This window comes from Centropristis striata, chromosome 22 (assembly GCF_030273125.1).
Source record: "Centropristis striata isolate RG_2023a ecotype Rhode Island chromosome 22, C.striata_1.0, whole genome shotgun sequence".
NCBI classification, from domain to species: domain Eukaryota; kingdom Metazoa; phylum Chordata; class Actinopteri; order Perciformes; family Serranidae; genus Centropristis; species Centropristis striata.
The window spans coordinates 12,609,239-12,635,090 of NC_081538.1; the positions used below are offsets into that span (position 1 = coordinate 12,609,239).

General features: G+C 38.0%; 1 protein-coding gene across 2 annotated transcripts in view; it reads right to left on the reverse strand.

The window, feature by feature from the left end:
* arhgef39 (Rho guanine nucleotide exchange factor (GEF) 39) overlaps positions 1 to 25,852 on the reverse strand; it is an 82,116-nt gene that overhangs the window by 7,171 nt on the left and 49,093 nt on the right. For both annotated transcript variants that reach the window (XM_059326303.1, XM_059326304.1), the window contains 2 exons: positions 16,826 to 17,055; positions 5,450 to 5,538 (listed from right to left, as the gene is read on the reverse strand). In XM_059326303.1, coding sequence (XP_059182286.1) covers positions 5,450 to 5,538; positions 16,826 to 17,055 — 319 coding nt within the window. The remainder of the gene's footprint in view (positions 1 to 5,449; positions 5,539 to 16,825; positions 17,056 to 25,852) is intronic.

Here is a 25,852-nt window from a genome sequence, read left to right on the forward strand (position 1 = left end):
CAACTTTAAAAACTTTCAGCTTTTTAAACAAGTGTATATGTTTACAATATTTGCCTATTTTGGTCTATTCTCCGAGTTGACACTCCCCACATCTATAGTCTTAGTCTGACATTGTGATATTGGTTAACATAGATATAATCATGTCATGAAAGCATTTTCCAATGTGATTGTATTCATTACAATATGGCAAATCTATACAAAATGGCCTATAACGTAAACTGATTCTCAGTGCCATGATAAACCATTACAAATTGCTGGATGAAGCTGCTATACTGTGTGTTGGATTGAAGAAATCTGAAAAATTTCCACCTGTGTCCTGAGGACTGAACAGTTACGTATACCATCAGAATACTTAAACCTAAAACTTAAAGCCCAATGAGATGACTCACTGAGTTGCAAATACTCAAATAGCCATACCAGGCTTTCATGTTCTGCATAATTTGCAGAACAGCCAATATGATCACCCTTTCTCTGAAATTACCTGTGATTGTTTAAAGTCTCCTGTCACAGGCAAGATTTTGTAACGCCTGAAACCAGAGCCAAGTGGAGGTGCAGAAGTCAAGTTTTCTCTCAGACCACTTTCTATGCTTAAAGATTATTATGGGATTTAAAACATTTTTTTGGCATGGTGAATTGTAAGGTGTATATATACCCCTTTATGACCATGGCAGTTCGAAGGCCGGAAAACTGGTTCCAGAGCAGCACCAACTCTTTGCTGGTCTTCAACCATGAACCACTTATGTCAGGGCCTGGGGGCGGGATTATCGTGGCCAACAAGACCAACTAAAACGTGTATCTTTAATTTTATTTTATTTGTTTAACTGCAATGTGATCGATACCAGTCTGTGCCTGGTAGCTAGTTCGACCTAGCAGGCTAGCGTTAGCTTACAACACAGTCTATTATTAACATCTTATGTTCAGTGTAAATAAGAACGTTATTGCTGTCTACAGTAAACAAGACACGTCGTGTTTGCATGCCAATGAAGACAAGAGCAACATTTGTGATATAGAGATGACACAGACTGCCATTGTTCTTATTATTCTTGAAGTTGGTGCTAGTGTGTCTGAGAAAGCGAGACATATACAGATGTATACAGTGATATAGACAGTGACATAAGGTTCTCTCGCCTGTGGAAAAGCAACCCCCCCCCCCCCCCCCCCCCCCCCGACAGTTGAGTCAACAAATGGTGATGTTTAGAGTGGTCGATGGGATGATGGAGTTTTGCACACAATGACCCAATTCTACTATCTTAGGGTATCTTACCTAATAAACTACTACTGGCTTTAATACAACATTATTTCATATGACAACACGTTTCCACTGAGAGTTAAAATGTTAATATAGAAATAATATCCAGTCCTACACTGCATATATTATAAATGTATGTTATCAGCCTGAGAAGGTAGAGAGGGTCAGAGTTCTGCAGATGAAAAGGCAAGTAAGAGTTAAACTGTCTTTAGCCTTCACTACATCCCCGGTGGTCAGCCCTCAGCCTACCTCACCGTTCACTTACTGTCACCAAGCATTGATCTACACACTAATTAAATCCCTTGGCTAGGACTTTTGTCTCTGTGTGTGTGTGTGTGTATGTGTGTGTGTGTGTCTGTGTGTGTGTGTAGGTATCAATAAGATTTTTTTAACAAAAGGAAACCATTGCACAGAAAAAACTACAATCAGGAGTTGAAGAGTAGAAACTTTCTTGAAGTCACCTCTGCAGTCACAGACAGAAGTTCACTGGTAGTAATGTAAACATGAGTGTGTATGTGTGTGTGTGTGTAAAGTGGGCATTTTGCCTGGATACAATGGCTACCAATCTGATATGACTTCGCCACAGAAAACAATATATTTTTTATAATCAGAGGGCAACATTCGATAGATTCAGACATGTCAGTCGAGGCAGTGTGTAGTCTTTGTTAAATCAATAATTTAGCTATGTGTAGACACACACACACACCCCTCAGCCTTGCTCTCCTCCCCAGTGGTGTAAGTGCTGCTGACCCCTGGTCCTCTCAGCCTGTCCTCTCCTCAGTCCTCCACCACAGCTAATTACACTCCCTGGAGTTTAGAGCCGTCAGCCTGCAGCTTCGGCCCCCCATCTGCTGGGTGGTCTGAGCTCTTTGACAGCCTCCTCTCTCTCCTCTCTGACAAAGTGATAAACTAATTAGCCTGGCCGGGCACGCCGGGGTCGGGGCCTTCGGCATAGCTGGCCCCTCCACATTGCGGGGCTGACCCAGACCCTTCTCCAGGGAGCCGGGGCCAGGCGGGCTGGGAGTGGAGTTACTGAGGTCTGGCTGATCAATGATGAGAGGCTGTCTGAGAGACAGGCAGGCCTGAGGTACAGTACCAGCATGTGTCAAAGTTTTACTGAGACTCATTCTTTACTTACTGTCCACACACTGCATACTGAGCCCACTGTCCACAGTCTATTAAAAGGTCCCATATTGTAAAGAGGGGGATTTTTGATTATAAAGCCAGTCAATCTTTGACCCCCCCACTGCAATGAAGGTGCACAGTTGCAGAAGACCCAAAAACGCTAACGCTGGGCATTTTCCGGAGGGGGGCCCGAAGAGGCAGGCACTAAAACAGCTGTCAGATAGAGGGTGAATGCAGGTATATTCCGACAGACGGCATGTACACTACAGGTCAAAAGTTTGGAAGCAAGATCAAATTTGTCCAAAAAAAGATCATTGGTATACTTTGCAACAACAAAAAAATGATTATTGGGCAGCTGCGGCTCAGTTGGTAGAGCGGGTTGCCCACCGATTGGAGGGTTGGTGGTTCGATCCCTGACCATGGCAGCCTACATGTCAAAGTATCCTTGAGCAAGATACTGAACCCCAAATTGCTCCCGATGCTGCGTCCATCGGTGTGTGAATGAATTCCCAATGGTGGCAGGTGGCACCGTTTAGGGTAACCTCTGCCACCAGTATGAATGTGTGTCTTCAGACCAGTCTCTTCACAGTTGTCAGAGATATGGGTTTTGACCTTGTCATGGTGATTTCTTCCCTTATTTGTGGTGCTGTCTCTTCGCCAATCTCTCTTACTGGTGACAATGATATGTTTATCCTCTGCTTTTTCAGTAAACCTCTTTCTGCCACACCATTTTCTATAATCATAAGTGCCAGTTTCTTCTAGTCTGAACTCCTTTGTTGGACACCATTAGGCATTTTGCAATTTCTCTTTCAGTGTATCCTTCTTTCCTTAATGTACAAATCTGTACTCTTGTTTCTTTACTCAGCTGCTTCTTTCTAGCATTTTCTGTGGTCGTTTGTCAGAGATATGAACACAGTTGAGATTTATTGGGATTTTTGTATCCAAACTCTCAAAAGCCAAAGAGCTAAAGTGAATAATTCAAACTGTTATTTATGTTTTACTTTTACACTGAAGTTGTGACTCTTACAAATCTTCTCAACCATAAAACTAAGCCCTTCTTTTCTTTTGTTAACATTTATTCAGCAATGGTTTGCTAACATCAATGTATACCTAAAGATAAAGTGAGGAAAATGGTTAAATTCAGTGAAAGTAAAGTCTGATCATGCAGTAAACACATCCAGAAATCCAAAGAATCCAGGCTGGTTTTAAGAAAACCATTGTGAACAGAACATTTAAGTTGCTTCCCAATATTTGGCCTGTATCAGCCTTGCTTTCAAACTTTTGGCCTGTAGTGTAAACCTGTTCTGCAAAAAACCTAAAATACATGTATGAACCTGAAAATGAGCATAATAATATGGCCTCTTTACGACATAACTAACTTTATTGTACAGCATATTAATTGAGGTTTGAAACTTTTTTTCTGACTCCTTAAAGACTCTGTGTGTGTGTGTGTGTGTGTGTGTGTGTGTGTGTGTGTGTGTGTGCGCGCGCGCACAGCAAATTGAAAAGAGTTGAATTCTTGGTGTTAAACTAGATATACACTAGCAGAGTTAATTATACTCTGGATAGAGTTAAGCCATTATAAGTGTCACTAAATCAAATCTGTAAGTGTAAATGTTTAAATATTAACTCCGAACTTCTTACTCTAAACTCTGATCCTGTATTTCACACCTCAAGTGTTAACATGGAATGTGATAAGATGATGCTATGGTTCGGAGTTGCTAGCTAGTGTGCTAAAGTTGTGCAAACGCTAGCTAGCCCTTCGTCAAAAGTAATTTCTACTTTTTTTGTTGCAAAAATAACACAACTCTTGGTGAAGTATAATTTATATTTTTTGTCAGTAACAAACACACACTGTGAAATTGCGGTTTTGGACAGGCTGCTCATGTTACCGTGCCAAAACAGCACAATGTCTTTTTACTGGGTCACACCGAAATATCACTATTATTTTGAGAGGGAGTTATAATTTATTTATATTTATAATTTGAGAGGGAGACACTATAATGTCGCTTCCCTAAATGACAAGTTAACCCATTTAAGGAGGGAAAGCATCATCGCATTTCTACCATTAATTAATCATGGAGGAAGACAACTATAGCAGAGGGAGCTCAGAAGTAAGTGACGGAAGCGATCTTGATGAAAACAGCGGCGATGATTTTATTGCTGATCCGGACTTTGAACCCTCGGAATCAATCAACCAGGATTTATGGATGAGGAATATGTTTTTAGACGACATATTTTCACCGAAGAACAGACAGATTTGTGGCCATCTGGAGATAATAACAATTATAATACTAATTGATTGTGATGATGATATAAGAAATCAAGACTGTTTGTCTTATATTACTTTATGCGTCGTTGAGTAGCCTGAAAAGTGCAATATATAAAATGTATTATTATATATATATCCATTCATTACCATTAACCGCTTATCCGCAATCGGGTCGCAGGGGGCTGGAGCCTATCCCAGCTGTCATTGGGCGAGAGGCGGGGTACACCCTATATATATATATATTTTATTACAGTAGGCTAATGAGAACTATGTCTGTTTCTTCCAATGATCATATCATGTTTGCATCTTGCTAATGGGCATGTATTAGTATTATATTAGTATATATATTATAGTAGTAGGAGTTTTATTCAGTCAAATGTAACATTTGCTGAGTTTGTTGATTTTTTAAAAACTTTATTGAAGGTTTGGACAAATAACTCAACTTCTCCTGAAAGCCACGGGTATGAGCTCTCAAATACTTTTTGAATTTCATTTCTATCTGCTACAGAGGCTGAAAAATCTTCTGTTGAATTTCCAGTAAAACTTCAGGTTTTAGGGGGTTCTTTCAAAATCACCCAGAGGTTTTACAGGCATTTTTTACAGGCGTTTAGGCCTAAATGGGTTAAGAGAGAAAATTTAAGACCAAAAAGAGTCAAATTTACACTAACTTAAAGGTACCAACACTTGAAAAAGTGTTAAATTAACACACTGAGGTGTGTATCCATATAGACACTTAAAAGTAAACTCTTACAGTGTTAATTTGGGTATGCTGATTTTACTGTGTGTGTAAAGCAGGTACATACCTGATGGCAGAGCTCAGGCTTTGGTACCAGTCATTGAGATCCTCCTGGTTGCAGGACATCAGCAGGAGTTTGGCTTTAGGGAAGGATAACTGGGGGAAGAGGAGGTAGAGGAGGGTCGTTAGGATGTCTGGTGGCAGTACTCATGTGTAGAAGGGGTGATGAGGAATATTTGGATTACTGTTATGGCTCTGTTGAGCTCTTTCCAGATAAAATGTAAATAGTATGTGCCAATAATCTGCATGTCAATTTAAAGATTCAAACCCATCTCTATGAGTCCATCAACATGGCATCTTTGCTTTTTGTCATTTTTGAATGATGATAAAAACAAGTCAATCAATAAAATAATGACTTTTGCTCATGTGATCAATAGAATTTCTCAGGCTTCAACGCCATAATTCTCTTCATACCGTCACATAATACTGATCAACTGATCTGTTTGATTTAGCAAAATACTGACTTCTTTGACAAACAAAATAAGAACTATAAAGACAACATCCAGGGAAGTACAGAAGTTGAACTTGTTTCTGACGGTAGTAACACACAGTATAGAGAAGCATTCATTTCCATGTGAATTAACTGATGTGTCAGAAATAACAACAATAGTTGTTGTGAAAGGTACAAGCTGCATTCCAAATTGAATACTTCTTTTTACTTTAGTGCATACTGCAGCTGCACTTACAAAGTATCTATATACATGAATACACAGTCAGCCATAAAGTTGGAATAAAATATTTCTTAGCAGATGTTGTAGAACTATATCATTATATCATATATCATACTAAATCCTTTTGTAACATACTAAATTTTACTCAAGTATGGGATATGAAACACACAGATACTATACAATAGGATAAGTGATAGTGTTATATTCATAATAATGACAATAATAATAACAATAGTTATAATAATAATACTAATAATTATTATTATTATTACTACTACCACCAGCAGTGGAAGCATTTGAGTTCACTGTCAATTTTTTGAGAAATCTACCAAGTTTGTGAACCACTGTACAAAATTAGCTAAGCCACTTAATATTTTCAATTTTAAATAATAATAATAACAATAGTTATAATAATAATAATAATAATAATAATAATAATAATAATTATTATTATTATTATTACTACCACCAGCAATGGAAGCATCTGAGTTCACTGTCATTTTTTTGAGAAATCTACCAAGTTTGTGAACCACTGTACAAAATTAGCTAAGCCACTTAATATTTTCAATTTTAAATAATAATAATAACAATAGTTATAATAATAATAATAATAATAATAATAATTATTATTATTATTATTATTATTATTATTACTACCACCAGCAATGGAAGCATCTGAGTTCACTGTCATTTTTTTGAGAAATCTACCAAGTTTGTGAACCAATGTACAAAATTAGCTAAGCCACTTAATATTTTTAATTTTAAATAATAATAATAACAATAATTGTCCAAAGCAACTAAGAATTAATGGACAATAATTGACCATAATACATGCACTGTCTACCCCACACGCACGCACGCACGCACGCACTCACGCATCGCTGTGATCCGCTCCAAAATCAGGGTTCGTACACTTTAGCAGTGGTCAAATTCAAGCATATTTCAAGGACTTTCAAGGTAAATTTTCAAGATTTTCCAGTATCTTACACCTGTTGTAAATTGCATGTTTTAGATGAGCACTTACATAATAAAAGGGGGAGATATCACTTAACCATACCAACAGCGATGGTATTACACTTTTAGGAGGAACGGTCTTCATTTCAGATAGGCTACTCACTATTTTTACATTAAACATGTGATTATCTATAGTCTATAGATGGATATAGTCAGATTGCAATCAGATATAGTCAGATTGCAAGATTGCAGATTGCAAGTAAGAATTACAAGCATTTTATCCAAAATCCAAGCACATTTTAAACCTTGAAAATTTAAATTCAAGCATTTTCAAGGATTTGAAGCACCCGTAGGAACCCTGAAAATGTAATGGGCTTTGCCTTGGCTCACGCTACACTCTTTCACCAAGTTTCATGAATATCAGGCTAGTAGTTTTTTCGTTACCCTGCTGACAAACAGACCAAGAGGTGCTCTACAAAAGTGACTCACAACCCTCAAAGTCTGAAACTGACTTCATCAGCCAGATATGGTATCAGCATCAATACTGATTTAAACTGTCATAAGGACTGGTTTTCTCTTTGAAAGAGGGATTTGAACTTTGCCTAAATTCTGGTGGTGAACTTTTAAATTCACCACCAGAATTTAAAAGATGCATAGCCTTGTTGGTTTTCCAAGAGGCATGGGAAACATAAAAACTGTAGATTTAGTAGCTATTTTAATAGTCTCACCATCTGTTAGTCATCACACGCCTCTTATAGCAGGACTGAAACTGCAGTAACATTGTAAAAACAGTAGAGGGCAGGCCAAAGCAAGGAAAAACCTTTCCGTCAGCTGAACCCAGCACTGCTCTACATTGGCATTCATCGCCTTTAAAATACTGAAATATCGGGGTAAAGAAAACATAGAAATCAAGTAAAGTCTATTCTGCTTCACATTTACAGGGAACTCTACATTCGGTCGTGTGGGCAGCTGCACAGAGACGTGTCCTCTGGACTCTGATCAGGTTCACAGAGTGACAGGGTCCTCTTCCTTTGAGTCAACAGTAATTATCAACTCTCTTATTCACATTGGTAAAGCCAGCCTCAGATTGTACTCGTCAAACAAACCAAAAGCAGTTGTCTGAGCCCAAACAAAAAGGGCTTTTAGAGCAGCATAATTACACTGGGAAAGCTATTACAGGGGATCAAAATTAGGCCTCCACCATATTAAATGACCTTTCACATTTACCTGCGGCTGCAGCCTCTACACAGAAAGCTAGCTAGTTGAGAAGTGACATATTGATTATTTCCGCATGTGTTTTGACAGAACTTTACCCTGGTACAGAGGAGTGTATATCTCATCGAACAAAATGATGTTTTTACACAGGGGGAGGGGAGTGTCTCTCATTATACATTAAATAGATTAAGATTTCAAATGTACCATCATCAAAAGTATTATCTAATTACAGAGTTCAGTGAGTGGGGCCGAATTGAGTGCCACATGATATTAGGCACTCGCCACTTGGGGGACGGTGGTTGATTTATGCACAAATAGATTCCACTTCTATTGCAATGTGGTAATTAGGGATTTGTCAGGAAATCTGACCCTCTTAGGTAGAAATTACTTTGTATAATAAGAACGGCAGAGCACGCAGCCTCATCGCCGCACATAATTTAGCTTGATTATTTATACATCAAAGAGAATCTGTCAGGGATGTGGGAAAATATTCAAGCAGCAAGGGGATATTAGTAGGAGGAAGACTGCAGACACAGAGAGGAGAGAATGAGGAAGGTCGACAGATGGAGGGAGAGGAGAAGACAGGAGATGAAGAGAAACACGCGAGGCGAGCCGCAAATAAAAGCTAGCTCTCTCCAAACATGTGTGACCAAGAAAGAAAAAAAAAAAAAACACCGGAAATTTTAATAAAAGCTATTTTTTTCCTTCCAAACTTTGCATATAGATTGCCATGGCATTTACAGCTGTCAAATTTAATTTGGCTTTAATTCTTCATGGCCCTGGATGAGAAGGGCCCTGGAGTGCTGACAGCCCTTTTCCTTGAGCTCAGGTAGGGGCCCGGGATCAATAATGTGTCCTTATGAGAAATTACGTGTAATGCTATTGAGTATGCATTTGGGCCTCGGTGGGATAAGAGGCTAATGAAATGCCATTTCTGCCATTAGATAACGTGCAGTGGGCTGGCGGAGAGCGGCGACAGGCTTGAGGAAGATGTATTTACTGGAGGGCCGGAAGAGATGGATCTGCAGCCTAATCTGATCCAGCAACTGAGAGATTCTGTTACAGCAGGCAGCCGTCACTACACTCCCCAGCTCCTAACACACACACACACACACACACACACACACACACACACACACACAAACACACACCAATAATACAGCTCTGACTAATCTCCACATCTGCAGGCTTTTCATTAGTCTCTTGAAGGATGCTTTTAATTCACACTGCCGTCAAGAAATGAAGTCACATAGGCCTGGTATGACGATACGTCACCATGCCTGCTGAGAGCATCACACTCCAACACACATGCTTAACATACAACTAGGATTACCTGAATTCACCCTTTTGTCTTGGTCTCACGCTGGAAATTCAAATTCACTAAATACAGGGTTTCGTGCACTTTTTCAGTGGTCAAATTCGAGCACTTTCAAGGTCCATTTTCAAGCTTTTCCAGTACCTTTCAACGGTTGTAAATAGAGGTAGACTGATAAATTGGCCGGCCGATATATTGGGCCGATATTGGCCGATAAGTTTGAGAATTGAGGAAAGTTTGAGAAAATGCTGCAATTGTTGTCGCCCATACATGTTTGATATCAGTTAAGTTCAATTTGACTGAATCAAATATGTGGATCATCTGAGGCACCACCACCTCCAGGTCTAGAACAACATACACATTGTTTGCTATCCAACTGTTAATATGTTTTGTTTGTTTTGTTAATAAATGTTTCTTTTTTTGTTTAAATTGAGACTTGTGGAACATTTGTTATCATTGTGTCATTTTTATCATGTAAATGGAGGGAGAAAAGGCAACATCGGCTTCAAGAATCGGCCCAAAAGAATCAGCAGCACATATCGGGGATCGGTTAAGACTGATGTCAAAATAATCGGAATTGGCCTTAAAAAACCCGTATCGGTCGACCACTAGTTGTAATTGGCATGTTTTAGATGAGTACTTCGATACTAAAAGGGGTCATTTCACTTAACCATACCACCAGCAATGGTATTACACTTTTAACAACTAAAAGTAGTTTGCTAATCTCATAAAACATACTGGTATGGGAATCTAGGGGCTAGGAGCAAAAGGAAGCTCACAAAATTCATTAATTTTTCATTCATTCAGAAATTTTATTGAGTAGGATCGACCACTCAAAGCGCTTTACACTATAGACTGCGCTCATTCACCCTTTCACACACACATTCATACTGGTGGCAGCGGCTACCCTAAACGGTCCCACCTGTCACCATTGGGAATTCATTCACACACCGATGAAAACAGCATCGGGAGCAATTTGGGGTTCAGTATCTTGCTCAAGAATACTTCGACATGTAGGCTGCGACGGTCAGGGATCGAACCACCAACGGCTGGGGGCCAACCAACTCTATCAACTGAGCCACAGCCGCCCCGACTGTATAAGAAGACAGGGCATATTTAAAGCTATGAAAAGATGTCAATGATCGTATGTTTAAAGGAAGATTTTTCCAGTCCGATGGCGCTTTGAAGATAAATGCTTTTTCACCAATTGTTTTATTCACTGTAGGAATGAAAAAGAAGTACTGAGATGAGTGTCGTAATTGATATGTTGAGAAATATGGAATCAAAAATTGTTGTAAATAAACAGGATAATTGCAGTGTATACATTTAGAAATAAACTGTAGCCAGTGAATATGTCTTCTTATATTGAGTGTGGGCCATTTGAGTGAACCGGCAGCTGGTGGAACTATACACTACCCAAAAACTCCCTTCAGTAAGAAGGTACAGCGTAGAGCAACAAGAAACATCTCAGAAACAAGAAGACGCAGGCGAGACGCAGGCGGAGTGGTCTTCATTTCAGATATAGCTATAGGCTATTCAGTTTATACATTTTTTCCATTGAAAATGCTGTTAAAATGCAGTAAGAATTTCAAGCATTTACAAGCACTTAATTCAAAATCCAAGCACTTTTCAAACCATGAAATTCAACATTTAAATTCAAGCATTTTCAAGGATTTCAAGCACCCGTACGAACCCTGTAAATTTTTAAACAGTGTATTTTCCACACACTATGGATAAAATCCCTTTTTCTCTAGGCCTTACTGAATGGATCCTAATGGCTGATTAGACAGGTAAACAGACCACATTTGCATCAACAAGCTATTTTTATGCTTTTACTGATCATTTTGAGAGCTGCGTATCAAATCACAATACCTGTAATGTAATGTAATGTAATGTATAATGTAATGAATGCTTTTACATTAAGTCTGGTCACATGTTAAACTGTATTTTAGTTATGACTTTTTATTTATGACTTGCATAGGTTAAAGCCCAGCAGAAAAAATCTGTCAGAAATGCACTGTATGCATCTCTTTATAACTGAATATCTAGACTTCTGGATAAATGGGATGTCAAAAATAACAGATTCAGTGATAACAAAATTGATCTTTAGTTGCAGCATGAATTGTATTCAACCTAAGGTTTAGTAGTTGTTAATTATAGAACATTGGCTTGTTTTAAAAATATTTTAAAGGACTATGTTCATGAGTTATTAATAATTTAATTCACACAAGGCTGATATCACCATATGATTTCCATGTTTCATTAAGTAAACAAAACAATTCAAAATAACTTATTTATAACTTATTATTTACTAATTTATGGTGGCAACATTGGATTGTTCTATTATCTTTTTATTTTTATTTTTTTAGTGCATATTTAGTATTTAGTATTCCAGTTTACTATATTCCAATTGTTCCAAAACCAGAGCAGAAACAAGTAGTTCATTTATTATTTGGTTGATAAAAAAATAATAATTGGCAACAATTTTGATGATTTGGTAATTATTACAGTTTTATTGGCAAATACTTTTATCTTTATCTTTATCTTCAAATGTGAGAATATGCTGGGACTGAACCCTGATTCCAGAAAATTTGGAACACTAAATGTATTAAAAAAAATTTAAAATTAAAAAAACAACTCAAATTCAGAATTCAAAGTGTATATCTAACAAAAGCGTATCAATTTGAACATAAAATATATTGTCTTTGTAGAGTTGAAAAATACAATATATTTGACTTCCTGTTAAATATATTATATACATATAATATTGATTTATAATGACTTACTGTGACAAACAGCTATAAAACACATCAAGAGTGGAAACATGAAACATTTACTGGTTCCAGGTTCTTACATTTGCTACACTTCTCAGTAATGTTTTCTTAATAAACATTGTTATATTAATCATATTGAATTGGTTAAATGTCTGTTTGGTGTGTCTCAGCCTTACTATTGGTGCTGTATGACTCAAGCTTTAGTGTCAAAAAGTATGAAATGCTGCACAGGTTTTGGACAGACAGCAGCGTGAGCAGACAGTAGAGTAATCAAACCTCTACATAGCTGCTGTGCATCACAGGGAAGCACATTAGCAACACAACATAAAGAGCTCTTTGAGCCAGAGCGTATCTGCCCAAATGAATATTGATACCATGCAGCACTGGCACTAAACACTCGCTGCATAAACGCTTTCGTTACTCACTCAATGACGCGCGACTCGTTCCTTTGAATGTTTCATGACAGCAACTACATCATTTAGACACAATTTGTCAGCCAGCAGCTGTACTGAGACCTGGGAGACGGATCAGACTGAGAGGAGAGTCGCATTAAAAGTTCAACTTTTGGGCTACTTCAACAAGGGTTTGAAGTGATTAGGGAGAAGGAGAGGAGCGAGAACACAGGTCTGCTCTGACAAGCACAACTAAATGACATTTTCATTCAGTGAGGCTGGGAAACATTAAGGGAACCTCTGTTTGGCAGATTCTACAACAGCAACCGTCAAGGCCATAAGTAAGACAAATCAAAGCAGCATACATCAAAAGAGGAAATTAAATAATGCCTCTGCTAAGGACTCACTCATGTGTGTATTCAAATCACTGAACAGATGTCTCCCCACCTGCTGCCCAACAAACTCTCAGAGCATATTCAACTTTTACCAATTTTACACAGGAAATTACAAATCCTGAGTTGATAGTCAATGACTAGTAGAGGTGGGGGGAAATCGATACAGCATAGTATCGTGATATTTTGCGTGGCAGTATTATATCGATTCATGGCCGCCAAGTATCCATATTTAGTGCTTCGATTCATGGCCGCCAAGTATTGATATTAAGTGCTTCGATTCATGGCTGCCAAGTAAAACAACACACGCCTTTTGTAAAAGCCGGCAAAGCAGTGTTCCCAACTTAGCGACTTTGTTGCTAAATTTTGCGACTTTAATGACCCCCTTAGCGACAATTTTTCAAGAAAGCAACTGGAGTCAAATTCAGCGACTCCTTCTTACTCTTCTTAAAGAGACGCTAACGAGCTGGAGGCCGGTTTGTTAAGAAGAGCCGCCGTTAGCAGCAGTTAGCTACAGTAAGCTACAGTTAGCTCTGTAGCAGTACAGTGTGTATGTGCTGCTGCTACAGGAGGTGTTCACTGAGCGATCTGTTTATTTACAACAAGCACCAGACACTCTGTGCACAGTTAGCGATGCCGTTAATTCACGATCACTATGTTTATGATCAGCGGAGACTCTGTGCATAATTAGCCATGCTGCTTTCAGCTGCTGACGTTGTGCACAGTTAGCGGCGGTGAAAACCATACGTCACCTCCAGAGTCTCTAAATCCCTCTGGGGGCTAACTTGTAGTCGAAACACGCAGAGTGAGTGGACTTTTGAGAGGGCGTGGTCACACGTGACCACTCTACCAACTGGGCCACAGATGCCGAAATGGGAGCGTATTGGTTGCATAAGATGTGTCAGTGAAACGCATCTGATGCACTTGCAGTCCAGACACTGAGCCTGTCAGGCTTGTCAACTTGCAACACACATGCAGCAATAACTCATTGATTCCTTTCTAAAGATACTTTTTTTAAAGTAAGGAAGTAAAGAAGTAAAGTTTATTTATATAGCACTTTTCACAGATAAAATCACAAAGTGCTTTACAGAAGATAAAAAGAAAGAAATAAGATAGGGGAACATAAGACAATTAAAACAGTTAAAACAATTAAAACACAATGAAACATAAAAATTGTAAAATAATAAGCACAATGAATGGTGGTCATCCAAATGCCTGTCTAAAAAGATATCTTATCTGTCTTAAGGTGATTTAAACTGAATCCTGTATGCAACAGGGAGCCAGTGAAGAGACTTCAGGACAGGGCTGATGTGGGAGCGTTTGTTTGAACCACTGAGTAATCTCGTGGCGGTATTCTGAATTGACTGAAGGCGGTCAAGAGCGGACATACTTAGTGAGGAGAAAAGTGAGTTACAGAAATCAATATAAGATGAGATATATGAGCATCTCAAGTTCAGCTTTTGAAACTACAGATCTCAATGTACTGTTTACTAAGTGCTCATTTTTGGCAGAATCGTTCAGTTTATGATACAAGCGTTAAAATTGGCATGAACCCCCTCCATGGGTCACTTAACAAGAAAATTGTCCGAGACAATTGAAATTATAAGATGGCGGCCATTTTTCAAGATGGCCGACACCTAAGTGGAGCAGTTAAGTGTTATAATGGTTTATTTGGTGATACAAGCATACAAATTGGCATGAGAAGTCTCTGTAGGTCTTGAAAAATGGCCGCCATCTTAAAATTTCAAATGTCTCGGACAATTTTCTTGTCAAGAGACCATTGGAGAGTGTTCATACCAATTTTCATGCTTGTATCATAAACTGAACGATTATATCACTTAGCTGCTCCACTATAAGTGTTTCAGTGGACTGATCAAAAAACACCCCTAAGTTACAGAGGTTACAGCAGACAGCAGAAGACAGAGGCCTAAGGGGTTGAACAATTGTGGGGGTGACTGTGTCTCGAGCAACAACCAAAACCTCAGTTTTATTGCCATTCAGCTGTAGGAAATTTTCTGCCAACCAGTTCCTAATAGCCCTTACACAGTGGAGAAGCCTCGACAACTTAAAAGCATCATTAGGTTTGAAAGAGGTCCTGCTCCTCCCATTCTTTTGTTCAAATGTTAGGTGTACAGATTTTGTTGCATTCATTTATGATTAAATGGGACACTTTTAACACATATTTTCAATAAAAAAAATGCAATTATATTTAACCTTTTGTTCAACAAAAACAACTCTTCTGTTATTATTTCTTTAAGTGTCATTGGAACTGACAATAATAAGAATTAAAAAAATAAATAATAATAATAATAATAAGAGGGTGGCTGTGGCTCAGATGGTAGAGTGGTTGCCCACTGATCAGAAGGCTGGTGGCAGTGTACATGTCTTAGAATCCTTATATTTAACCCTCAAATTGCTCTTGATATGAATGTGTTAATTAGCAATGGGGCACCTTGTAGGGTAGCCTTGGTCACCTGTGTATGAATGTGTGTGTGAATGCTGACTTGCTGTGTAAAAGAGCTTTGAGTGGTTGCTATGACAAGAACAGCGCTATACAAGTGCAGTCCATTTAATAATAATCATTGTTAAACAGAGATTTTTATGGCAGATGGTAATTGTACTGTGAAACAGCACTAACATATCCCCATGCTAGGAGATTAGAGTCGAACCTGTTTGTTAGCTGTTTTTTATTTTAACAAACTCTCATTTTTTCTGTCTCCTTCCTCGTACGGATCCAGAAACACTGCTTCATTTGCTCATCACAATCACAGCACATATTATTAATTGAAAGTTTACTGTTTGTCCGAATCTACATCCTAGTTGGATTTTATCCTGGTTTGTAACTCACTAAAGGTACTGTTTTTATGTGCTCTCTCACATTTTTTAACAGCCCTCTTTTGATTTGATTAATCGAACAATAAACGATTATTAAATTAATCGTCAACTATTTTGATAATGGAATGATTGGTTTGAGCAGTTTTTTGAAAAGACAATAAGTCAAAATTTTCTGATTTCAGCTTCTTCAATGTGAATATTTATGGTTTCTTTGTTCCATAAACTGAATATCTATTTGGTTTGTGGACAAAATAAGAGATTTGAGGACGTCATCTTGTGGTTTGGGAAACACTGATTGATATTTTTATACATTTTATTGACCAAACAACTAATGGATTAATCGTTTAAATAACCGACAGATTAATCGATAATGAAAATAATCGCTAGTTGCAGCCCTACATAGCGTCAAGTCACACTCAGCTCAGAGTTCAGGGTTAGACTCAAAGTTTGTTAAACCTGCTTTTCTGAAATACATCACTGATAAGAAAAGATTTTTCTTATATTCTTAAGTATGAGTATTGTAAGATTTACAATATGTATGGCACATGTACATTGAAAGAATTATCGGTGACTGACATAGAAATAGACGCAGGTCAAAGTACACTGTCCTCATTCTGTGTAATATATTCTTAAGCTTAGTTGATGCTAAGATGAAGTATATATTGAATAAAACTGCTTTGACAAGTCAAATTCAACACTAGAATCAAATGCTGCCTGTCAGTCATCAGTTCATTTACTTTTTTTCCTCTTTAGTTAAAGTTGTTTAATTTGTTATCCAGTCTGTCTAATACAATATTCCAGAAACTTCCAGAACAATGATAGTAACAGTACTCACACTGAGCAGGCCTCCCTGGCTCCTGGTGTGGCCAAACACCTTCTCCACAGTGCAGTCCTGCAGGGGGAAAGCGTGCTGGCCGGCAAACTTTTCTTTGTTGTTGAATTCCAGTGGGCTGCAGCGCTTGGTCTGCAGCAGCATGTCAGAAAACAGGAAGAACATCTTGGGCGTAGCTTCTGCACCTTTTTGGGGAACCACCTTGAGCCAGCCCTCACGGATGTACCACCTCCCTGTGAGAGGAGGAGGAACAGACAGAAGCAGGAACATCATTATGTGAGACAGCTGGGACAGACCTCACCTCTAAGGCTCTGTGCACTCCTGTGTCCTGAGTGATCCAATCGCAGCTCTACTGTAAATACAGGTGTGAATGCAATAAATGCATTGAGATCCGATCACTCAGACCTAATTCTGAGGTGGTCTTACGGTCCACCTGCTGAACTGACAATCCTCAGTTAAATTATCATCAAGTGTTATGTGACAACTGGAAGTGCATTACTGCCTGCTGCTGCTGCATTTCTCATATCACAGAAACCACTAAGAGTGAATCCTAGGTTGTGTATGTTATTGTCATACTGTCGGGTTATGGGTTAGGGTTAGATCTCACCTTATCCCCCAATCCCTGAAGCTCTGCATGCAACAAAGGATAAAATAGCTGGCTAGGGGGGTCCCACCCAGAGAATAATTTTTCCATAAAAGTCCAAATTTGGACTCTAATTCTAATGCCACTATTCCATCATTAGTGGTGGACCGATACTGATTATTTTGACATCAGTCTTAACCGATCCACGATATGTGCTGCCAATTTTTTGGGGGCCGATTCTTGAAGCTGATGTTGCCTTTTCTCCCTACATTTACATGATAAAAATGACACAATGATAACAAATGTTACACAAGTCTCAATTTAAACAAAAAAAGAAACTTTTTTTTTTGGCATTTTTATGCTTTATTGAAAGTGATAGAGTGAAAGGGGTGATAGAGGGGAAGACATGCGGGAAAGGGAGCTCAGGTCGGATTCGAACCAAAAAGAAAAATTTATTAACAAAACGAAAAAAACATATTAACAGTTGGATAGCAAACAATGTCTATGTTGTTCTAGGCCTCGAGGTGGTGGCGCCTCAGATGAGTCCACATATTTGATGTGTTTTTCTTTTTGCTCACCCGAGAATGGCAGATGTTGCACCGAGCCTTGCCTGCTGTTGGCTCAGTGAAATGAGCTAATTGATCGGCGAACGCGCGCACTTATCGGTCGATGCTGATACAAGTAAAAAACGCAAAAAAAAGTCTATCTCTAGTGTTCAAACTGTCTTAATAAAGCCTTACCAGGATGTTTTTAGCCCTAAACCTAGGTCAGTGGTTTTGTAGCCTAAATTCACCAAAACTGCAGCCATTTTTACAACTGCTATAGTGAATTCGGGTAATGTGGGACACTTTTTGCAATTTTGACTTTGTTATATTTTTCTAAATTTAAAAATATTTTATGTAATTTCAGTCACATGACACCCATGGTAGACCAATAGTAAAGGTTTTGATGACTAAATTTACTTTAAGCAGGAAATAAACCAGCCAAACCTTAAGTGTCCCACATTACCAAGTGTCCCACATTACCCGAATCCACCCTATTTATAATGACGTGTGTGCTAGCACCCATGCTCACCAGAGAATGGCAGATGTTGCACTGAGCCTTGCCTGGTGTTGGCTCAGTGAAATGGGCTAATCGATCGGTGAACGCATGCACATATCAGCCAATGCCGATACAAGTAAAAAACGCAAATATTGGCCCGATATATTGGCTGGTCGATATATCGGTCAACCTCTACATAACACCTCTTAAACTTGATGTTTCAAAGCAACACATTTATACATCACTAACAGTGTTGCAAGTAAAAATGTGCATTGGTGTAACTCAGTGGTGTAAAATGAACTCAGAGTTCCTTCACACAAAGAGTACTGGATATAGGAATCACTGGTGCAATACAATCATAGGCTAAAAGCAGAGACCATGCTGCCTTTTGTAGAGTGCAAAGGGCATTATGATACAATAGTCATCCTATAACACTGTCATACAGGAAACCCATGTATGACAAGCTCCACTGAACACGCTCAACAGCCACATTTGACCCATTCATACGAGACTGTTGTCACAAGTTAATCCCAGCTCAGCACCTTTCACACACTCAACACTACAGCTGTAGTTCCACACACAATACTGTTTCAACTGAGGATTTACACTGAACTGTACAGAACTGCAATGCATTAAGTACAAAATAAGGACATGTTCCATTTTCACTTCTATTACTTCTGGTCTTTTGAGTAGGTTGTTACATAAATTATATTTAAAATTCCTGTTCTGCTGATCCATGTGCAACACTGATCATGGTCAAAAAGGGAGGTCAGATAATGCTTGGAGTTTATTCCAGTTTATTTCATTTAGGCAAAAAAAAACTGGGATAGTTAAGCCCTGGAGGCTGGAGCTAACACATATATTAACTTTTTTTTTTTTTTTTTTAAAGCTAGGCAGGCTTTTTTTCTTTTAGCAACGAGAACTGTAGATATTTTCATTTTTAACCAGCACTGACTGTTGCTTCTGCCAAAATTACATTATATCAGTTGTAGTTAATTGGCATTACTCCCATAATGGCTGAAATTAAACACCAACAGAATGTCAACTCTTCTCTCAAGAAAGAAGCTTATCGTGTCATGTATGTGTGTTTGGAGCAAAACTGAAGGTCCTGATTAGTAAGAAAAGAAAAAAAGGAGATAGAGAGAAAAGGTCAATAGGTCACGCTTATTATAGCAATCAACATGTCATGCAATTTACTGCTCACCTCATTTTAAGTTTTTAGCCACAGGTTGTCAACATTAATTAGGCCGACACTTCATGCTGATTTTTGAGTCTGAAATAACTGAAAGTCAAAGTTACTACATGGAGTTTTTTTTTAATTATGAAATAGTCTCAGTTAATTACTGATGCCTCTATATGAACTGCATAAACAAATGAGACCATCAGTGAGAACTTTGGCTATTTCTGTACATATTTATTCTTAATGTCTGTTCCCAAATCTGATTCTCTGGAAAATCACACTAAACGACAATGGTTATTATTTCTAAGGCAGTTTGGCAGGAAGTAGTTCTCCAGGCATTGATACAATAGTCTAAGATCAATTCTCAGCGGGTGGACTTCATACTGTACTGACATACTGAATTTGCGTACACAAGAAAAAATTGGTAAATGCCGAGGCTTGCATAGAAATGATCGTACACCCACTTTACGCTCACTTTCTGTCGTACGCTTGTTTGATAAATGAGATATGAATGAAATATCTTTTGACTTTCATACAAACTGACCTCTTTTTGAAACCAGTGGAGTCCCTCCCTGCTGGCCATTGTAAAGAATGCAGGTTTAAGGGACTTTCACATCAGTGTAGGGCTGGGTGATATGGACCAAAAGTCATATCCCGATATATTTAAGCTGAATATCGATATATATCCTGATATTTTTATCGCAAAGTGAGAGCAAATGTTCAGTCAAAGTCAAAGCCAAATGTCACAAGTAGTTTTATTGAAACCGTTTATTTAAGTTAACATAAATACTGTATAACAGGAATACCTTTTAAAAAAAATCAAAGCTCCATGAAGCACATGCACATTTAAATAAAAAATATCTTAAATAAAAATAACCTATGAAATAAAATAGGCCAATCTTTTTCTGAAACAAATATATTTATATGAGAAAAGCATAACAAACATTACAAAATATCTAAATATGACAAACCCTAGTAAGGGCAGCATTTATATATAAAGAAAGAGAAAAAAAGACTACATTGATATATGCGATATGGTTTAATTCCATATCACATTAAACAATATATTGATATATTTTATATATAGATATATTGCCCAGCCCTACATCAGTGTCATGGTTCATGCTCAGAGGTTGCCACCTGACTAGATCATTAGATTAGTGATTCAAAACCATTTGGATTCAAAAGGCAGATTGAACACTGATATGGATTTGAAAAAATGCTATTGAACCACAAAAAAGATAACTTGTATTCAGATTGACCACCAATGCAGCTTTAAAGTAAAAAATGGTAATAATCAGTGTCCTGAGCATCAGACTGCAGAACAGCAGAGAACAAAAATAATGAGACTAACTAAGCAACGCTGAATTGAAAAGATAAATGAGGATGAAAGATAATCTAAGACGGACTCAGTAGGAGGTAGGCATGTCGGGGTGTGGCTGCGAGGAAAGCTCTCATCTCTTTCACCGTGATTGGCAGCAGCATGATGATAGCTAATAAGCAGGAGGCTGACATTTGGATAGATAAGATGAAAATTCTGCCTGGGTCCAGGGTGTTTTTGTAATTGCCCCAGCCAGTAGCCTGTGATTGCAGCTAGTCTGAGTGGCCGGAGCTGTGCCTCTGGGGCTCAGAGAGGACATTTTCAGCTACAGACAAGCCCACTGAGATTAAGTGGCGGGGCCAGGCGGGGGTCAAATTGCTTTTAAAATGCCATGGGTCTCAAACGGAACAGTCAAGAAACACGCCATGACTCTCTCAGGTGTTGTCAGAGATTGGAGCAGTGGGTGTGATCGTTCTATTAAATATTATATAAATAAAACTCTGCTTGAGCTTTATACAAGCCTTTAAAGACACAGAGCAAGTTGTTATGTTAATGTGTTGTTAGAATAACCACTCGGTTCGATCTGTCATCTCATCACTCAATTCAGGACATTTTCAACAAAAGACAACAGAGAAATGTCCTCATCAAAGAGATCCACTGCACCCTCAGCTCAACTGACAACGCCTGGGCTTTTATTCTTGTGGTCACTGGACAGTGGAGCCTGAACAATATATGTTGCCTGATACGCGGCGATAGGAAAGCTTTTTTCCCACTCAATATACAACCCAATTCCAAAAAAGTTAGGACACTGTAAAATGTATTTTTTTTAAATGCATCTCATTTTTATCCTTCAGTTTTAGTCGATGAAAACTTGTTAAGTTCACGTCAACTTTTCGTCAAAATGTTTTCTCTCTATAAGGGTCAATGATGTGATCTAACCCAGTGTCAGTTGGTGTAACCAGTAATTTTCTTCGCATAAAAATCTGATTATATATGGGAAAATGAATGTGAACTAAAATGAGAAAAAAAAATCCACGTTTACAATGCAACACTATGGTATATAACAAGTTTTACATAATTTGTAAAAAAAAAAAAAAAATGGTTGTATTTAGAATATGTTCTGCTCAATATTGACAAAAAAAATTGTAAATGTGTAAATTTTGAAATGCTAAAAAAAAATGTTTTTTAAAATGAAGTAATTATATGTATAAGTCCACTAATATATAAAAAATAATATAAAATACAATGTAGGTGGATGAAGTATTTAATATTTATCATTTTTTTGTGGTTACACCATTTGACATCTTGCCAATCCTTATTTGTCACTGACCCCATTTTTTTGTTACTATTTTTTAAATTAATCTTGGTCTTAGTCCTGTATCAAATGTCTTTGTTAGTTTTTTATCATGTGTCAATTTTCTATTTTACTCTAAATGGGCCCATAATTGACAAAATGATCAATTAATATATATTTTTTTGAATGCATCTCATTTTTATCCTTCAGTTTTAGTCAATGAAAAGTTGTTAAGTTAAAGTCAACTTTTTGTCAAAATGTTTTCTCTCCTAGTGTCAGTTGATGTAACCAGTAACTTTTCCCCCCATAAAAATCTGATTATATACAGGAAAATAAATGTGAACTAAAATGAGAAAAAAAATACAATCCACGTTTACATTGCAACAGTATGGTATATAACACATTTTACATAATTTGTCAAAACTTTAAAAAAAAAAAAAAGGTTGTATTTAGAATATGTTCTGCTCAATGTTGACAAAAATGTGTAAATGTAGAAATGCTAAAAAAAATAATTTGATGTTTTTTAAAATGAAGTAATTGTAGGTATAAGTCCACTAATAAATATAATATAATATTGGTGCAGCGTCAGTACAAGAAAAGATATTTTTAAATTCCAGCTCAAAGGTTCACTGTATCGATCGCCATATTGGTTATTGTCAAATTTGCCGTCTCAAAAATCTCCAAATTGGTTGGTCTTCTGGCCTATTCTCTGTTACAGATGTGCTTTCTGGTCGCACAACTGCAGAGAGAATATGTTTCATTAAGTTGAATGTCAGGCTTAAGCTCATTTAAAGAGGTACAAGTGGCAGGTAGAGGACTCCAGTGGGACGTCTGCGTTGCATGTTTCCCCAATGAATGTTTGGTTGGTTCAACAACAGTGCAGGACAGGATGTGTCTTCATGGACACTTCAGGACACTTTAGCAGGAAAGTTAATGTAGATGTTTAAAATCTGCAGGACAAGTTACTTACAGAGCAGGATATGTAAGCTTTAGCGAACATAACATTGTTTCATTGTGGATAACAATATTTTATCACATTTAATCCATGCATGGGCAGTAATGTGTTACGTGTTTGGTCAAGCATCAGGATGCTGTCTGTGTCCAGTGTGCTGAAACTGAGACATTTCAGTCAAACACCAAGTGGAGTGATTTCACAGACATTCTGGGATGTTCAAACTACATCTGACCTGGAAGGGTCCACTAAAGGGTGCATCTGCATAACCAGACCTGTGGTTTCAGTTTAGCTTTAGTTGAGCCTGATAGCTACTATTTTTTTTAGGGCCGGGACTCGATTAAAAAAATTAATCTAATTAATTAGAGGCTTTGTAATTTATTAATCGAAATTAATCGCATTTTAATCGTATATTAATATTTGACCTGAGAACAGTGAGAAGTAATTTTTTTCACATGTATTTTTAGTATACCATTGAATAATGACTGAATACATAAGCTTAAGCAACAAAAATATTGTATATTTTTGTTCAAGTCCAACAGACCAGTGCAATTTTTGCCATTAAGTGTAGCAATAGCATATTTAGAAATATAGTACATTTCAGAAATTCAGGTAGCCTATAGGTAGGTAGACCTTATAGCTAGCTGCTATATGTTTTGCATTGAGGTGATACTTGAGGCTCGATGTGCTGCGGTGTTATGTGAATTCCTTGTTGCATAGCAACACAACCATGCTCTTATCGACGCTTCCATCCGTTGTTTTTTTGTAACAAAATGTCCCATCATCCACGGGGCCAACCAAAGCGCTCTCATCAGCTTCTTCCTTCATGTTCACTGTGGTTTGTTGTTGTCTGAACTCTTGAACGCTAGTTGGTGCTCCAGTATAATCAGTCCGCCTGAAACTCATCCAGTGAGAAACGTTCCGCGGTGCAAAAATAAGTGCGATTAAAATGCGTCAATTTTTTTTTCCGCGTTAATTTTTGTGTAATAAATTCATCTTAATTTACGCGTTAAAGTCCCGGCCCTAGTTTTTTTATAATGAAAGAAAAATAAAATCAGAGCTACTTTGGAAAGCAAACTGTAGTTTTCCTAACCTTTAAACCAGATATCTCCTATCAGACTCCCTGATAGACAAAGTTGACAGATAGACAGGTTAGATATGCTCTGTGTGAGTAGGAGTCTCTTTGTGGACCAGGTTCTCTTTAGACCCCCTGCTTACATCTGACCATCCACAGTGCTTTGAGGCAGCAGCAGGTTCAAAGAGCAGGAAGTGCCGAGTACTCCTCTACATGTCCAGGCCTTTCAGCTTCCCTTGTCAAAGAGCACCTCTTCTCTACTACAAAGTCTTTCGGGCTGGACCAGGTGGGGGGGCTGAGCAAGGTGGGGCAGGAAATAAAGATTGATCTACAAAGGGTCCTGTTCCCCCTGATGTGGCCAGAGGAATAACAGAGGCAGAGGGCAGCTGCTGTGGCAGAATCAGGGTCAAGTTTGGCATCGTTGAATTTAGTGGGTCAAAAGGTTTCTTTCACTTGTTTATGACTGGACAATATAGGAGCCATTTTAGCGAAAGTCAGAGTCAAGCTGCAGTGGAAATTTACATTTTTCAGATATTTATTGTGTGGAAACACCAATTTTGCTATACGTATTTAAATATATAATAATCTGGAATCACTGAGTAGCATATATGATGGCACTACAATAACACAATTATTTTATACATTGCAAGACAATCATCCACAATACATCATGATATCAGTGTAATAGAAGAGAAAAAATGCCCCAAAAAGGGAAAAAACAGGAATTATATTCAGATTGTTTTTTCACAGCGTATATTTTATGACAATAACAAAATGTTCTAACATAGAATAACAATGTTAAATTTGAGACTTGTTTTATAACTGAAATTTATTCTTTGTTACTACAGAGAGTAAAGTACCAAAAAAGGATAATATTAAGGCTGTTTCCACTACCGGGCAATACCCGGATTGAGGCAGGTCTTACTCGCCGAAACGCCCCTAATTTGAATACGAGCAGTCCGGAGTGTGGGACTTTTTTCGTCCCTGTTGAAGAGCAGGGCCTTTTTTTTTCTCCCCTGAAAACAGCCTGGTTACTGATTGGATAGATCGCTAAGCAGAATGTGACGTAATTAGCGGGATTACCTTTTACATATATATTTAGCAGACGCTTTTATCCAAAGCGATTTACAGTAAGAAAAAAAAAAAGTAATGTGACATAGTACTCTACACGACAACAACACGCGCCATTTGTAAAAGCCGGCAAAGCAGTGTTCCCAACTTAGCCTCTTTGTTGCTATATTTAGCGACTTTTTAGACCCCTTTAGTGGCCATTTTTCAAGAAAGCAACTGGTGACAAATACAGCGACTACGCCGTCAGCGGCAGTTAGCTACAGTTAGCTCTGTAGCAGTACAGTGTGTATGTGCTGCTGCTACAGGAGGTGTTCACAGCGATCTCTGTTTGTTTACAACAAGCACCAGACGCTCTGTGCACAGTTAGCGATGCCGTTAATTCACGATCACTATGTTTATGATCAGCGGAGACTCTGTGCATAATTGGCCATGCTGCTTTCTTTATGATCAGCTGCTGACGTTGTGCACAGTTAGCGACGGTGAAAACCCTACGTCACCTAGTCTCTAAATCCC